Below are 17,937 nucleotides of genomic sequence, written 5' to 3'. Positions count from 1 at the left end.
ATTTGCAGCCTGCCAGCCATCTTTCAGCGGCTCTCGGCTATGGGATTCCACGAGTGCCAAAAATATGCGTTTGACGTGACCTATGTATGACTCAACTGCCTGTAACCCAGTAGGAATACTGTTATTTTCGTTATTTCAATGCACCACTTTATTTTGAAAAAACATTTATTTTGGTAAGCGGAAGTGTGCATCTTCTGTGTCTTACTTGATTTCCTTTTTGGAACGTCACACAGGGCGCCGCGCAGTGATACGAATGAACGAACGAACAGAAAAGTAGTGGCTGGCGGTAATGGCGTCTGACTTTTTTCAGAAAAGGAGTTTAATGATGCAAATGTAACACTCTTTTGAACAAAAATTGTTTTTATAAGAAAAACGCTTTATTTCCGTGAGCCCAGCCAGCTTGCTGGACTATTTTCCTCTCGTCCAACACCGAACCAGAACTCATGTCACAGAACGCTGTCAGGGGTAAATAAGTGCTGATCGCACACACTGGAGGTGAGGATGAAATGGGGTATATGCTACGGAAGAGGCGGGACTGTTTTTTTTTTTTTTTTGCACAACAGTTTGTTTCCGGGTTTGCGACGTGTGAACTGCGTCAAAAATGCTTCTTCAAAAATCTATTTGGCGTATCATCTTAAACAAAAAGTTGTTATGTAGGGCTTTTTTCCAAAAACAACTCCAAGTCAAAAGAATTTCAAAGTGATCCTTGCATCCTTCCATTTTCCGTATGTTGTCTCAAATGACGATGGCTATACCAAGTGGACAAAAAAATATCTGCACTGCATATGCATATATTAGTATATAAGTACATACGTATTACGGTATATGCATGAAACTTTGAAAATACATATTAATAATGAATATATATAATAAGTATTTTAGTCGCTTCTTTGTGGATTTCGTCCATATCGGAGGTGTTCTAAAATGAAAGCTCACAGCTCGCTCCACTTTTCCACATTCAAAATGGCGGCGACTCAGACGTACGATCAAGCGACAAAGACGGTATTCATGTATAAAACATGACAATCCCGAGTGCGCACTTCCCAAACACGCCACTAGATGTCAGCGCCGTCTCGCCAATGAGCCGCATTAAAGCCTAGCAAATATTCCGAGCAGCATATCACAAGGATGTGGACTGTCCCTTCCTGTTTTACAGCCACCGTAGCTCCGTGGAGCAGAAAGACAGGCGGTCCGAAGGCGGATATGTCGGAATCCACGGTGGGCTCGTCCCCCAAGCGGACGCCGTTTTATTAGCCTGTGGTGCTCGCCGCTAACCGCAGCAGGCAGGCCTGCTTATTGTCATTCTGTTCCAGTCTGCCAATGCTCGCCCTCTTCTCGGTCTCATGGCGGAGACCAAAATCATTTATCACATAGACGAGGAGGAGACTCCCTATCTGGTCAAACTGGCTGTTTCTCCGGACAAAGTCACCTTAGCCGATTTCAAAAATGTCCTCAACAATCGACCTGTACACAGCTACAAATTCTTCTTCAAATCGATGGACCAGGATTTCGGGTGAGTGACGGCGATCGACGCGTATTCGCAGTCGTCGTCGTCGTTGTTGTTGTTGTGCTTATTGTGTTATCATCGGTTTCGTTGTGCGTGTGCCGACTGCCGAGTGACTGTGCGGTTATTAAGTCGCGACGTGCGTGTTTGCACGCTTCCTGACACCTGCTCATTATTCCCGGCGGTGCAGCGCGCAGTGGACGAGCCACACGAGTGTTGGAGCTCAGACCAGATCCGTCCGGTGTGCTTCATAATGACGCACACTCACGCACACACGCATGCATGCATGCACACGTTCTCTGTTGTTGTGTCATTTCTTTAGGAACACTGACTGCAGGTGAATAAGCTCGGTCAGGAGGAGGGAACACGGTGTCGTCATTGTGCTTGTGCAATTATGCTATTTAATTATTCTGTTCCAGGGGCCTCTTCTGCTGATGTGAAAATATGAAATATTGATTATCACTCACTATCCTCACAGGCTCAATCTCATTTAGATAATACCAGAACAGAATCAAGCGTTCAATCTTTAATTTTAATTGACACTATCTATAATTTTGATCGTTAACAAGCTCCTGTTAACACCCACAATAGTGAGAATGACTAATATACTGTGCATGATATCACCGTTAGAACGTTTGGGTTCGAATCTGTTTCTGTGTGGGGTTCTAAAAACATGCATGTTAGGTTTATTGTAGACTAAATTGTCACTAGGTGTGATTGCGATCCCATTTTTTTTCTTAACAGTAGTGCATTACATTTTACACATCAAATCTTACATTCAAACCTTTTTAGGGATGTCCCAGTGACCATTTTATTATTTTTTTTGCACGTGAGTCCCAATTTACTGTAATTACCTTTGCAATGCCATGCAGTGAAGAAGAAAATTAAGACTACTTCCTAATTGTCTAAATATTTTATTTATTTTATTTTAAATATATGAACAAATGTATGATGAAATATTTTCATATAACTGTAAATAAGGAGTGGCGTTATGACATTTTTGACTTTAGAAATCAAGAGATTTTAAAACCCCAATCTTTTTCATCTGATCATGATCAGCTTAAAATCTTGTGATTGGCCCCGATGTCCAATTATGTCAATCAGATCAGTACAACTTTAATAATATATATATGTTTTTAATGAATACCTCTCAAACAATGTCAGTTATAAATGCATATGTCTCACTGGATTGGCAGGTGATTGAGACTCACACAAAAAAGAAATCTATTGCAAATAAATAAAATGTCTACTTGTTTTTCAGTCATACATTGGCCTAAGAAAAAACATTTTAAGCTAAGGGCCTAATATGTTTGAATTCATTATAACTGACCGTTGTCAACTCTTGTTATGATCGTAATGTTGTTTGCATACATGCATGTTTACATTATGACAAATCCTCCACTTGACTGGCTGTGCAGCCTGGAGCACTTTTAGGCAAGTGGTGTTCAGCTTTGTCAGCTCTTGCCGTCAGAGAATGACACTTGCCGTTTTTTTGGCGAAGCGTGTTCATCACATTCTACACTTGGAGTGTGTGTGTGTGTGTGTCTGTGTGTGTGTGTGTGTGATGCTTTGCTGACTATTCCAGGTTTAAATAGCTCTGCGGAAACTGCCCACCCCCCTTACTGGTGTCTTTGTCTTGGTAAGAAAATCTGTCAGGCCTCTGCTGAGGATGACATATTTATGTCAGTTTCTCATTCCTCCACGAGTCGTCATCCCGTAGCACGCGCTGGAAACGCCAAAATACGATTGGAGGAAATAGGAAGGCAGGCGGCGTCGACACCCCCAGACGTCATCCATTTCCACTGCAGCCTGACCTTGGAAGGGAAACGGGCTCTTCCTGGTGGCAGGCCGGGCTTTGGTGTGTCTCTTTATCCTCGGCTTCCTGCCTCTCTTGCGGTGCGAGGCGGGCTTGCTCCCTGGGCCTCAGGTGATCAACAAGCAGATTATGGAAACAAACACAACATGTTTGCGCTCCCCATTCAGAGACGTGGCTCCGTTTTGTGGAGCCTCGCATGTGTATGAGCGCGGTGAATTTTCCCAAGGACGGTTTGAGTATAGAGGCGCCTCGGAGAGCATTCCAGCCTTTGAGTTAGGCTGTGTGAGCAGCGTATGGCACTGGCAAGCTATGGAAGCAAAGCAAGTCAAAGGCACAGAGGATGGCAACGCTTTGTGGCAGCCATGCTGGCCACGCCGTGGAAAGGAGCAGGAAGACTGCTGAGCGGAGAGGGAAAACATCAAATCCCTTGCAGTTATAGATGCTGTTTGAAATGTAAATTAGCAGCCAGTGCAAGGTCCTCTGTTGTAGACCCCCTGCCGCGCTGGAAGAAACAGCCATTTTCTTACGGGTTGGCTGAAATGCACGTGCGCCATTTTTATCAGCTCTTAGTAAAAATGTGATAAACGGTTCGACACACAAACCGTTCAACTTGTGCTTTTATTGGAGAGGATGCGTCCTAACTGTGAATTTGCATTAACATACATTATTTGTGTACTTCACTTGTTTTTGTTTTCATAGCACCATCAATATTCATAAGGCAAGTAATTGAGCGACCGGCTTTGCTCGTTCAGAGACTTGGAGGTGACGGTGTGTTGTGGCAGGCGTCATTGCCACTGGTGTGCTCGAGTGGGCTTGAGATCTCACTGTGATGCGAGATGCACGGCGGAGCGAGCAACCAAGCTCACCACCTGGATTTGAGTCTCAGACAATAAGGCTGGCGTCCAAGGGGCCACATGAGACCAAGCCCCTGTAGTTTGCACCCTACCTTGTGAGGATTTCATTTTTTTCAGAATAAAAACTAAGCAAATGTTTGACAACGATTATGAAGCTGCTTTGATAGTCTACGTAGCAAGGTTCGATCAAGGCAAATGACTTGGCGTTTTATAATTGTTATGGCTGTGATGAGGTTTTCGTGACAGGTCAGGTCAACTGATTTTCAACCTTCAACGGTGCACATTATGTAAAAAAAAAAAAAGTCTATGGATCCCTGGCAGGTTTTATATGCATGTATTTGTATTAGAGCTGTCAAATGATTAATCACATCTTTGAATTTTGATTAATCACAATTAATTGCTGAATTAAAAAGGCTTTTAATCAACATTTTTTGCCCTCCAAATTGAAAGAGCACCTGTTATGTGTTAATTCTTTTGACATTTATTGTTATGAGGACGTCTTCATTTTTTGATCCATGCACACGCTCTTCCTCCTCTTTTTATATTCAGTTAATTACTTGCATAATTTAAAACGGGGATATAATGACCCCAATAATTTGACATGAACAAATATTCTGAATGTTATACACAAACATTTATTAAATGCTTTATTTTAATGCATGTAGTTATGTTTATCACGCAAACACAAACTGTGCTACCCTGAACGTAACCATCCACTGTCAGGTAACGGATCATCTGGGGTCAAAATTAATAGTGTGATTAATCTGCGTTAATAAATGATTTATGCAATAATTTTTTTGTTATTAATTAGTTACGCTTTAACTCTGACAGCACTAATTTGTACGCCTCATAAAGGTTGTTCAGGGCATCATTAAATACTTAAAATGAAGGCCTAAATGATCCCTTAAAACAACTGGATCAAGTGTTGAGCGATTCTGGCCTAAAATTCACATCACGTTATAAATGAAATCCCTTCATGGTAATGCTATATATTGACATAAAAAAACAAAAAAGGTAATATTTCTGGATGGGGTTATATAGTCACTTTAGCTAAGCTAAGATGATTTCTTTAAATATGATGTTAAAAACAACAGCAAAGCAAAAAACAGATTGATTACCCTCCTCTGTAATGTGCTTCTGTTTTTGCTTGGTGTGTCGCATGATTAGCTAGCTACTCCTGTCTCTTCTTTAGTGATAATGATACTTGAAGTGTAGTCTATTGTCCACCATGGAAGCAAGGATTAGTGACCAAGAGGGTCTTCTTCGCACCCTGGAAGGACAGTGTTCAGCTGCACTAGCTAGCCAGCCGTAGCAAGTTAGCTTAGCAACTTGCATGTAGGGGGGGTGTTGGAAGAGCATTGTAATATAATATTGAGCACACTTCTAGTGGTCGTAAATAGTGACTCAAAGGGCTTACATTTGCTCAAAGTGGCCTTAAAAAAGGTCTTAAATTTGACTTCCCTAAACTGTCTGATAGCATGTCATAAATGCTGCGTTATTGATGTTATAGTCACCCGGCCTGCGTTTGTCTCTGAAAACACAAACAAACGTCCAATTCCGCCCCGCAGCTACACAAATATTTCCATTTGAGGAGTTATTCTGTGAAATCTATTGTTGCCAATTTAAGATGTCACATGTGAGCCACGAGCTTCTGTCAACAGGATTCAAAGCTTGAGTGGGTGTGCTGCTTATACGAATTCAGGAGCGCAACAAATTCTGCTCCAGGTATCAGTCAGAAGCTGAATTACACGTGGTGTCTAAATGTGACTCTTTCATGATGTCGTAAACATGCGATGGCGTTCTGAATTGAGTTATTTTGTGGTGCTGCAGGTGAGGTTTTGGAACAGATGTTTATGGGATTAGTCATTCATAACGGTATAATGAAGAAGGAAAGGCGTAGCTGATACTTTGTTTATCCTCACAACTCGCCATACAGCTGTTTATGCAGCTTGCGAGGGAGGATGGAAATACTAAGTTCCGCCATAGCTAGACTTTACTTTTCCCTGAGGTGGACACAGCAGCTAACTCAGTGGCCGACACTTCCACAAACCGCAAAGGCTGTCTTGGCGCTAACCGTCCGCATCCACAGGTCCTCCACCAAGATGTTCAGTCTGTGTAGTAGTGGTGGGAACCTCTGGGTAGCTCCCGATAAGATAAGATATACGATACAAGGCTCACGATAATGTTTATCTCACGATATGACAATACTGCGATTATCGATATATTGGTCAGGTAGTAAGTCCACAATGATCTATGATAAAACTAATCAAGACATGAAGTGATGTTTTTCAATGAGAAAAGTGTTTCTTTTTGTACCATTCTTCGCCTGAAGACTTCTGTAAATGTCCCCACCACTCTTATGAGGCGCTCCCCCTAGAGGCCCACCAAGTAATTGCTCTATATGAAATGAACAATGGAGCCGTTATAGCGGCTATATATTAACTACAAATATCGATACTTGGTGAAGGCATATCGATAATCGATCGGGAGACAAAGTACCACGATTTATCGCAATATCGAGATATCATCACACTCCTAATGTGTAGGGGGCCCCAAGTTTCTCAGGGCTGTTTCCTGAGTTTGGTCATGTGATGTTCACAAGCTGAGCTTTTTAGTATTATAATGCTAAAAATAACATTAACAAGTTACAAAGCAATATTTTATTTTATTTCACGTTTTTCTTCACATTGTATGTTTTTAACTGTTGTGAGGTGACCTTGAGTGTCCAGAAAGGCGCCTATAAATACAATTTATTGTTATTATTATTATTATTATTATTAACATGCCACTCCGAATTATGTGCCTTTTATCTGTTGAGAAGCAGGCATAGATAACACAAACTCTCGTTCCATGACTTTAGCCGGTTGTTCAACCACTTTTTACGGAAGCGCAGTGAGTTGCAAACGCCTCACAGATTGATTGATAAATCTCAGGTTCAACTGCAAGAGCTCACTCCAAATTTTGAGCACGCCAGAAATTCCAGTGGCGATATGTCACTCATTTACAACGCTCCAGTTAACAACGCCCCACCAGATGAAATCAGTCTGTCGATGCTTCGCACATCGTATAACACAAGACTGCATCTCCCAGAGAGTCACTGACAGTCATCACATTTGTAGAGTGTACTGGGCTGGCCATCTTATCTCCTCGCGTGATCTGCGTGTGCCCGGCAGGTGTGACGCTGGCTGCCGTTGAACTTTGCCCCAGTAGGTCAACGGTTAACTGCAAGGTATTTTTTTGTATGGGAATTTACAGCCAGTGATGAAGGTGCCAATGTGCTTTCATCCATTACAATGTGATCGCTACTTTCCCCCCCCCCAAGTTATTAATCAGAATCAGAATAGCTTGAAAAAAATGTTTGAAAGAAATTGAGTAGCATGTTTATAACTTGTAGTAATGTTTGATATAGCCGTATCACAGTGTAATATATAGAAACGTTTACAATACAATATTACCTGAATCATTTGTTATTTTGATGTATATTGGGTTTGGGTTAGCACCTAAGCAAATGTGGCTTCCAATACAGTCCGTAATACAACAGCTATCTTTCTATTACGTCATCCTTGTTTTATTTTACTTACTTACTTACGTTTGTTTACTCATGTGTTAAAATCCAGGTTAAAAACATTCAATATTTCCTACCATACCGTCGATTAAAGCTGCTCTTTGTAACAATTTGCCCAAAAATATCTTTACTATAGTCTTTTGACCATTTGTGACTGAAACAACTTATAATTAGTAGATGAACACCTTAGCTGTTGACAATAGGTACTCCTGCAAGCCTCTGGCCAATAGTTTCAGACTGGATTCGGGGTCGAATTTCCCGCCTTCTGTCTGCAGATGTGACGTCATTTGCGCATTGAGTATGTGAAGAAGGGAGTGTGTAGTTTTATTTTTCAGCCACAGGTGGCAGTAGCGATTCGAAATTCAATTTTCTACGTTCAGCAGCTTTATGGTCTTCGAAACATTTTGAAATCTTTTTTCTTCTTGTTTTAGTTATTTTAAATATCGGCTCTTTTTTAACTTTTAAATGTTTTTCAAGTCTTCTGTTTAACGTGTTTAAACGTCAATGTAAATTCTGTCAACACAACAGTAAATAAAATAATTATTCTCACTTTATTGGATTCCTTGAAAACTGGTTGGACGAATAGATCTTTTGAATGGTATTTTTCCACTGGATATTTGTGTTTTATTGTGTTTTTCCGTTTTATTAATTTATTGTGATTTGTTTATAAATGTATACATGGAGACAAGATAAGTGAAAATGGCCATTTTATTCAGTTAATTTTGATGGAAATAGGGGTGTTAAAAAAAAAAAATCGATTCGGCGATATATCGCGATACTACATCGCGCGATTCTCGAATCGATTAACAAAAATCTTCTTTTTTTTTTTTTTTTTTTTTTTTTTTTTTTTTTTTTTTTTTTAAGAGCTCAGAATTGTTCATTCGGTAGTCTTACCGATTCAACGTCTTATCATCATTGCCTTTTTTTTTTTTTTTTTTTTTGTGTGTGTGTGTGTGTGTGAATCGATTTTTAAACTTCCATTTTTAATGGAAAAATATTCAACAAAACGTCTGACTTCGGGTTAGGACTCACACCTTGAGCATGGAAGAATGTTATATGAACGGAACATTAAGCCTTAATATTTTATTTTAATGCTGTTCAAACATGAAACAGATTACAACCTCTATAAATAAATAATACATTTTCATATAAATCTTACACTCTACAAGCTTACTGATTAGTATTTTCTAAATTTGAATGAAAAAAATCGCAACAATCGACTTATAAATTCGTATCGGGATTAATCGGCATCGAATCGAATCGTGACCTGTGAATCGTGATACGAATCGAATCGTCAGGTACTTGGCAATTCACACCCCTAGAAAATACTATATCGGGACATATATTGTTATCAGCCCTATATTGGGATATAACTGTTATTTGTTATAATAACACATAGAAGTACTTACACGTGTGAGGTATGTAGATATGTGGAAGAGTGCTGGCCTGGAAAGCACCATGTGCTAACTATATAATGTTTATTACTCTGAACAAAAATATTAACGGAACACTTTTGATTTTGGTCACATTTTAAAATATTTTTTCTATGTACACGAAAGGCCCATGCCATTTCTCTCAAATGCTATTCACATATCCATCAAGTTTGGGTGCTCACAATAAAAGGCCACGCTGTAATGTGCAGACCTCGTCCTGTTTTGCCAGATGTGGAAGTTGCACTTAACACCTATTTAATAGAAATAGGCCTTTGTGTATATCATGTTTCTTAAATGTTTACTTGGAAATGTATCACGAGCCATTGACCCGACTTTGTGTTTCTTCCTGCTCTGTAGGGTTGTCAAAGAAGAGATTTCCGACGACAACGCCAAGCTGCCTTGCTTCAATGGCAGAGTTGTGTCTTGGGTAAGTGAGATGATGAAGCATGCAATGCATGGCTTTAAGCGCAGTTGTATGGAACTCTGGTGGATCATGCAAATGTGACCGCCTCCACAGAGCTTTTTTTAAACACTCTTCGGCTTGATCCCATGCCGTGCTATAATATAGGAGACGTGTTTATCTCTATTATATGTTAACCTGCTGCAACATTCATTCGGCAGTGGATCAATTTAACCGCTAAAGCAAAATCTCTTCCTTCCTTGCAGTGTATTTGTCACTCTGTTATTTCAGTTGCTTTACAGTGTTGTGTAATTACCGGCGTGTCTCCAGGGGGCAATAAAGGATGTCAAATTAAATCAAGCCGTCGTGTTAGCAGAGGATTTACATTTTAACCGTTCCACTCTCGTTCAAGGATGAAGATAGAGGTTAAAGCTGTGGCCTGAATTATTGATGAGCAAGAGTGTGCAGCAGGATGCCCATTTAATTTACCGACTGGCAAATAGCTGTTTTGTTTTGTTAGTCCATGGGACCACATTTTGTTTGCATCTGTGATAAAAATAATGAAAATGTTTATTTGCTAAAAAATGATCTCTCAATAAGTTTTAATTTCTTCACGTACATCAGCACAGTCAAACAGAGTAACTTTTGAAATTGTTCAAGAAACTATTCAACATTTTTTTAGTATACTTGACAGTGCTGCAATATGGGCAAGAGTTTAAATAAACTGCTACAGGTTATTTTGTATCCTTATACTACTGTATGTCCCGATAATATTTAAATATGCCCCGAAATAGTATTTATTTATTCATAACAATGACCATTTTCTCAATTTCTTTAAGAAACACGTATTATGTGTAGAACAAATATTAAAGGCAAAAAAGTAAAAAATATAATAAAACATGAATAACCAGTAGAAAAATATCATTCAAAATATCTGGCATTACAGCCAATTTTCAAGGAATCTACTTTGTTGTTGTGCGCAGTGTAATGTACAATATTGTTACATCCATGCTCTTTTATAGTGCCGAAAATTCAGCATCATGAAACAAGCAAAGAAATGTATTTGTTGTAGTCCGATTCACAGTAGAAAAATTAACCATATTAAAGCAACTGCTTGTTTACATTTAAATCACTCAGTATTTACCACTGTGCTAATTCACACAATATAAATACATGACTCTTAGTATGCTTAAAGATCTCCACATAATCTCCTAAATACAAAATATACAACTTAACCTATGTCTGTACAATTTCAACAACAAAATAAACACGCGTGCCTCACTCTGCCAATCAAGCTACTTAAACTCGGCTGCATTTGTCAGAGTACATAAGTACATATTTGTTTACAAGTCAAACCTCTGACAACATGTAATCTGCGCCAAACTTTCCCTAATCAACACAGCCTCATCGCATACTACTACGACTAATAATAATAATGATAATAATAATGACAAACGTAAATGGGAACCAGTTACATCAACAGTTGGATTAAGTGTGTGTGGGTTGATTGGTCATGCCTAGAGAGTGAGGATGATGTAACATAAAGGTGAATATTGATGCTAGTTCGAATAATACTACATTAGCGTTATACACAATAGAGGTTATATTGTATGGCTGATGTTTTTATATCACACTGTAATATGTATTGCACAGCACTAATACTTGGTATCAAATTACAGGTGTACAGTACTAAATGTATTTCATAATGTTCTGTTTAATGGCAGCAATTGTTGTTATTACACTCATGATGGTGTGCCTGAATCCTTCCATAATATTTTCATTCTCCTTCTCTCATTCCCTCTCATAGTTGGTGCTAGCAGAGAGCGCTCACTCTGATGGAGGATCACAGTGCACAGAGAGCCATCCAGAGCTGCCCCCTCCTCTCGAAAGAACAGGAGGCATCGGTGACTCCCGGCCCCCTTCCTTCCAGTGAGTAGGCCGATCACTGCTTGTCATGTATGCACAATTACACTTACACATGCACACATATTCAAGCACACACTCCTCTGTAACCTTTTTACTGCGTGTGCCCATTTGAGCTTGCGACATATTCATCATCACAGGCTTTGTTGGAGGTGAAGTTGCTGTGTGAATATGCCACGTATGTGCTAAAACTCAACCATAGAATCATGCTCCGGGGCCACATTTTGTCCCTCCTTGCTTGCCATGGAGCATAGAGGCGCTTGTTTGCTCTTATTTGTACAAATGATGCATCTGCTGCTATTGTTCTAAAATAGCCTTTGCTGCATAAACATCTTCAGGCAGTCATTGAGTAGCATTAGTCACTCAAAACACTCATCCATATATGCTTGATAGAGTATGAGGGACACACTGAAAAGAAAAAAGAAAATAGTACATTATTATGATTAAAGGGATACTTCACTTATTTAGCCCATTATAGCCGCTTGTTCCTCACAAGGGTCGCGGGTGGTGCTGGAGCCTATCCCAGCTGGCTATGGGCAGCAGGCGGGGTACACCCTGAACTGGTTGCCAGCCAATCGCAACTTTCATTATTTTTCACGTACAATTAGTACCTTTTAAAAACGCATTTTGCAACTTGCTGTCGACTGAAAATGACATCACAAGGGCTCAGGAAACCAATCACAGCTCACCTGTTTTCTTGGTTTGGTCATGTGACATTCACAAGCTGAGCTGTGATTGGTTACCTGAGCCCTTGTGATGTCATTTTCAGTCGACAGCAAGTTGCAAAATGTGTTTTTAGTAGGGCTGGGTATTGATTCAGATTTCCAAGATTGATTCGATTCGATATACAATTCACAACGATTTTCGATACATTTGAGGAATTCATTCTATTTTAGACAGTGAAAAGTACCTGTGCTGCAAATAGTAGAAACTTCATGCTGTAATTTAATGCATTAGTAAAAATATGCATATTTACATTAAGAATTGAATCCATTGCAGTTACATTAATACAGTTTTATTTAACATGGCCTTATAAAAACAATAATTAATTATTTAAATCAATTACAACCACATTATTTTCCTGATAAAAAGTACCGGTACATACACATTATCTTAGGTATGCAAATGTATTCTCATCGTATAATTCAATTTTATAGGGCCACAGGACATACTTCTTTGCACAGGAATATTTTCTCGGCAGCTCAATGTCCAATACCTGGAGAACGTCACACCTCCTAAAAGAGAACGTCCACTCTAAATATAGCTTGAAGAGCTGGCGGTATCGGGGCTGAGGGTTGTTGTCATTGCAGGGGCCAAAGCAATATGGCCGAGGCTCTATATTGAGAACAAGCAATCTGTCATGTCCCAGTTTATGTCTTTATTCAGTGTTTGACATCTCAGCTCGAGTTTGCCCTTTGCTGCTGGCCAAACAGCTTGCCCTCCTGATTTTATTGTTCCCGGTCAGCTCCAGCTACGACTACTGCCCCCATGTGGTGCAAAGTGACAGTGCGACAACCTTGGCTTTAATATTCCCCCACCCTCCTCGCTTTCGATCCCGAGCTCGCCCTTTCTATTTTCCTCTTTCAGTCAGACAGGCAAGCCTTTTTCTCAGAGCCGCCGAGTGAAGTCCCCATCGTGAACCTCCTCGCTGTAGCCAGCCTCTCCCTAAATAGCTGGAATTTTATTACCACGCCATTTCCCTTTTCTGCCTTATTCATGCCGTTTGCAGGTTTCTGGATGTGAATGGCTCTATTTGGTGAACGCGTAGAGTAGCTTGTTTTGGGCTGAGAATGGACGCAAGTGATGTGCCTCTGCCTGGTAATCCGGATTAACAGACATTAAAAAGCACCCGTCTCCATTTCCCAAGAGGGAGAGGGCGGACACTAGCAGCAAAGGGTCTTGTGGATTTTAAAAAAGGGGGGTGGGCATTTGTTCACAGCTGCAGTTTAGCCTTGAATAATCTAGCCCTGGATCAAGAAGCAGTCGCAGCTTCCATGGCCAGGCAGACACCACTGGTCATCATTACCCCCATTTGCAATTGCTGCTCATAATAATGGAAGCATGATGCGAGCTTTCATTTGCACATCGTTGCTGCTGCTGACGTCCATCTTAGGCGCAGCAATTCCACACTGAGCAGCTTTCCTCGCAGAATGTCCGGATCATTATTGGCTGATTGAGAATTCATCTTTCCTTCTGTTTATGCACGGCGAATGTGGTCATTTGTGTACGAGCATGTGCATGAATTATTACAGGCATGCATTATGTATGCTTCTGGAAGAAACATGTTTACTAAAGTGTGTGTGACAGACAGGCGGATACGGTGACATGAGTTGAGTGGCATTCTCACCAGCTTCAGATTTCACAAAGTCTCTTGACCCATTAAGCGCCTCCAGCTCTCTTGACAGAATAACAGTTTGCCCTCCAGCCCTTCCATAACCCCTACAGGCTCCTCCCAGACACTAAGAAAACAGGCCTGTTCATTGCTTTGTACACACCTGATCTGCCACTTGCACACCTTTTTATGCAATCTGCCGTTCTGTGCTCTGTCTCACTTCAAATCATGCTGAAGGCACCAGCTGGACTTTCAGTGGATCTCATTAATGCCAGCATTGTTCAGAATAACTCTCTGCGGCTAAGTAGTCATTAATGACAGTGGAAAACACATCTCCTATCTACTGTAGAACACTGGCTGGAGGTAGTGAATATGAAACACAGTCCTCATATGAGATGCAGATCCCCCTGGAGCTTAAAAAATGCTACAGAATAGTTTTTCTTTTTCGCCTAACCTTAATTTTTTTTTTGTGATTATAGTGCCAATGCAGTGAGCAGTCGCGATGGCCTGGATACCGAGACGGGCACAGAGTCCCTCCTCAGCCACCGGCGCGAGCGGGAAAGAGAGCGCGCGCGGAGGAGAGCTCGAGAAACCGAGCGTAAGTATGACGAATTTGAGATTTTCTATCCATCGACTTAGACAGACTTGGGCAAAGTAAGGACCCGGCGTCACATCCAGCCCACCTACAGTCTCTGATAGTGATCATGAAGTCAAAGTAAAATATACAATGCTTTTATTTTGATAGTTATGCTCTTGCCTTTTTTGTGTACACGTGTAAACAGTTGCGAACTTAGCAACAATTTTGCTATTTTTAGCGACTTTTCCAGCACTCTAGCAATTACTCTTCCAAAAAAAAAGAGACTAGCAAAAATGACAAAGCAATTTTACTGTTTCATATACTCTACATAGTGGGTCTATTATAAATATTCACTGTAACATCAGTCCATAATTTCATATTTCCCTCATATTTGGGAGTCCTGATGAAGAACAACTGATAAGAGTTGACGGTTTGGTGCACAAAATTGTTATAATTTTTAAAGTGTAAAGATGTAATTTGAATGACCACTTAATTATATTTCTTTTTTTAAAATATTTATACACACATCATCTACATACGTAGCAATTTATTGAAACAAGACAATATGCTTTTTTCGAACGTTGAAAACGTTGATATTAGCATGTTAGCTTGGCCCTCGGCAAACATTCTAGTTTTTCATGTGTCCAGTTTGCGAAATTAATTGCCCACCCGTATGACTAGCTATGCATCCGAACGTGTTGTCTTCCCCAAAATATTAGCATCAGATGCTACACACCAAAGACAGATAGGTCTTCCTTTTTGAGTCATAGCCAATCAATTTGTGTCTTATTCCAGGACTAGCATTGGGACTGCTGTTCCATTTGAGCATCTTGTGAATGTGTTTGTGATTTTCAGATGTTTTGTTGTACCCACAAATTAGACGTGCAGCTGCTATTGCCATATATGTTTTTGTTTTTCGTTTTTTTAATTTACTTTGTTAGCGTGCACACAAACAGTCCTTCATTGCATTACTGTAATCATTTATAGAGAACAGAATTGCACAGTTGCTCTAATAAGTTTACAGTTCCTGGTAGAATTTGTAAGCGTGATCAGTCAACACCTATCTGTAAACAAAACGGCAGTTTAGAAAATGAGATGCTCCCTGTTCACTCATATTTTCCAAAAATTTGCCAAACATTTCAGAAATTCTGTCAGGGCATGTAAACTGAAATGAGTACAGCTGTATTATTGTACACATCTGGTGTCACCATGGCAATAACAGAGATACTATTATACCATGAGGCATTCTGGGATTTATTTAATGTTTTCACTTTTGGTTGTTTGTATTTGCTTGCTCTTACCTTTTACATGGAATTATTTCTGTCCTCCAGACTTGTTTTTACCTTTACTTAATTGTGTTTTCTGGCACACGAATACACACACACATGCAGGCATGGTTTTCTGATAATTAAATGGAACCGGCACTGGTTGTGGTTGCTTCCGGAGTGCTGCAGCGGCGGTTGCACAGCTCATAAATCAACCAATCAAGTAAAGCCAATGTCATCCAATTCACTTGATTTGCATTGGCTGTGCGAATGCAGTCGCACGGCCAGGATGTGAAGACACAACAAAGAATGAAGTAGAAACCTTGCCGCCTGCGGCGTTAGCGTCAGGAATTCCCCGGTCACCTTATACATCCGCTCCAAGTGATTCTGTCAGCGAGTCAATGCCGTTTTAGAGCGATCGCTTCAACCTGTTAAGCCTGGAAACGTATCCTGATTTAGTTGTTTTTTTTTGCCTGTGTGATGGAGATTTGAGTAATGAATAATGTCGTTGAAACTCTTGGTAGACTGTACAGGTGTCGGACCCTGAGGGTCACTGGTGGAGTGATTTGATCTATTCTAAGACCGACAGGTGATCTGCGTTTCTGAGAGACTCGTCTGGATTTGTAATGGAGCATAGTAGTGCACAAGTAGAGTCATGTGTTGTTTGCTTGTGCTATCATATTGAAGCATTAGCACAGAAAACAGCTGTCCAAAATAAAGGAAAAAAAATCATGGCTAAAACTTTAGAGAATGCTTTCACCTGAGGCAGCAATGGGTGAGGACAGCGCCTCATCATAAAGCTTTTCTTACCTTTCTGTGCTCTGATTGGACAGAGGCAGATTAGCAGTCGTCCTATAGTTACGTGTGATGAGAGGAAGCAAGTAGACAACACTTGTTCCTGACTGTCAGATTGACAGTGCGTAGGATGAAGGCTCGCTATCGGCTGTGGTGAGACACATTTGAGTTTTCTTTATAAAATGACAGTTTGAGCGTTTAGTGTCACAAGTTTAATGTCAGTTAATGCAAGCAGTTCTTATATGGTGACTTGGTTATTGTTTAGCGATTATAATTGTAGAAAGTTTTTTCAAGCAAAGCTTTTATGCTTTTTGTTGTGCTGCTTCCTCTATTTTAGACAAACTATGACTCCACACAAGGTAGTGTACTCGCATGCAGATAGACAAGTGTCAGCCATTGGTGTTTGAACTCTATTGGAGGATGTTTGATCAAGCTTCTTCCCTTTTCTGAAACGCACCTTGTTGCGATGGGAACGACCGCATTGCTGGAATGTTTTTCCAGAGCTTGGCAGATGTGTTCTCTGCCTCGCCCTCTTCGCCTTACCAGACCGTTCCAGCCAATGCGCTGTTACCCGGAGGCGCCCCCTCCCCGCTGGCAGTGTATGTATGCTGCGTTGGATTTCATGCCCTATCATCTGTCTTCACAATCTTTTTTTTTTCATCCAAATGTGTCTGCTGGAATTTTGCAAATTTTTCATTAGTAATGAGACATTTTAAAACAACTATTGAAAATTGTGCCCTTTCAAATAGTAGTAGTGTTTAATATTTTAGGCTATCCTGTTGACTTGGGCATAATATTCGATACAACTTTGTGTGACGCAGAGCAGTTCCACATCGTTGCAACTTGCAAATGGCAACCACAATGATAATCACAAATAGATTTATACCTGTCTGACTGTCAAACTGAACATTAATGGCGTTGTCAATGCAGAATTTCTGGTGTAGGTGCAGCCACTCTTATTTAGGGCTGTGCAGATAATCCAAATTCAATTACAATTTCAATTATTACACTCCACAATTACAAAATCTGCATAATCGTAAACAAAACAAAGGCTCATTAGTACTAATTTGGAGTTGCTTAAATTTATATATTTTCACTTTTTTTTTTTTAAATGTATTTTTTTAATTGACTAATTTAATAAATCTTGTTTGGTCCAAAAGGAACTTGCATATTTATTGTGTTTCAAAGAAATTGAAATGTTTAAAACATTGTGTTGTTTTGTACCAAAAAACAAATGATTTCAATTATTATCAAATTAATCCCTACTCTCATTACCGCTTCTCTCCACCTTGTTTCCAGTCCCTCGCATCAACGGTCACTCTAAGTCGGAGCGTACTGCGAGGGACTCGGCCATGGGTTACGACAGCACCTCCGTGTTGAGCAGCGAGCTGGAGTCCAGCTCGTTTGTCGACAGCGAAGAGGACGAAGATGCAAGCAGGTAAGCTCCTCTGCCATGTCACTGCAGTGACTTCT

At 40.3% G+C, this 17,937-nt stretch overlaps 1 protein-coding gene across 1 annotated transcript in view; it reads left to right on the top strand.

The window, feature by feature from the left end:
- Positions 1 to 1,060: 1,060 nt before the first annotated feature.
- Positions 1,061 to 17,937, top strand: part of LOC144013736 (segment polarity protein dishevelled homolog DVL-1-like) — a 33,380-nt gene continuing 16,503 nt past the window's right edge. Inside the window, exons 1-5 of the mRNA XM_077512914.1 lie at positions 1,061 to 1,513; positions 9,530 to 9,599; positions 11,380 to 11,501; positions 14,307 to 14,425; positions 17,764 to 17,902. Coding sequence (XP_077369040.1) covers positions 1,344 to 1,513; positions 9,530 to 9,599; positions 11,380 to 11,501; positions 14,307 to 14,425; positions 17,764 to 17,902 — 620 coding nt within the window. The 5' untranslated portion in view covers positions 1,061 to 1,343. The remainder of the gene's footprint in view (positions 1,514 to 9,529; positions 9,600 to 11,379; positions 11,502 to 14,306; positions 14,426 to 17,763; positions 17,903 to 17,937) is intronic.

The sequence above is a fragment of the Festucalex cinctus genome, chromosome 2 (genome assembly GCF_051991245.1).
Source record: "Festucalex cinctus isolate MCC-2025b chromosome 2, RoL_Fcin_1.0, whole genome shotgun sequence".
Classification (NCBI taxonomy): Eukaryota; Metazoa; Chordata; class Actinopteri; order Syngnathiformes; family Syngnathidae; genus Festucalex; species Festucalex cinctus.
This window is presented reverse-complemented; position numbering and strand designations above follow the sequence as displayed.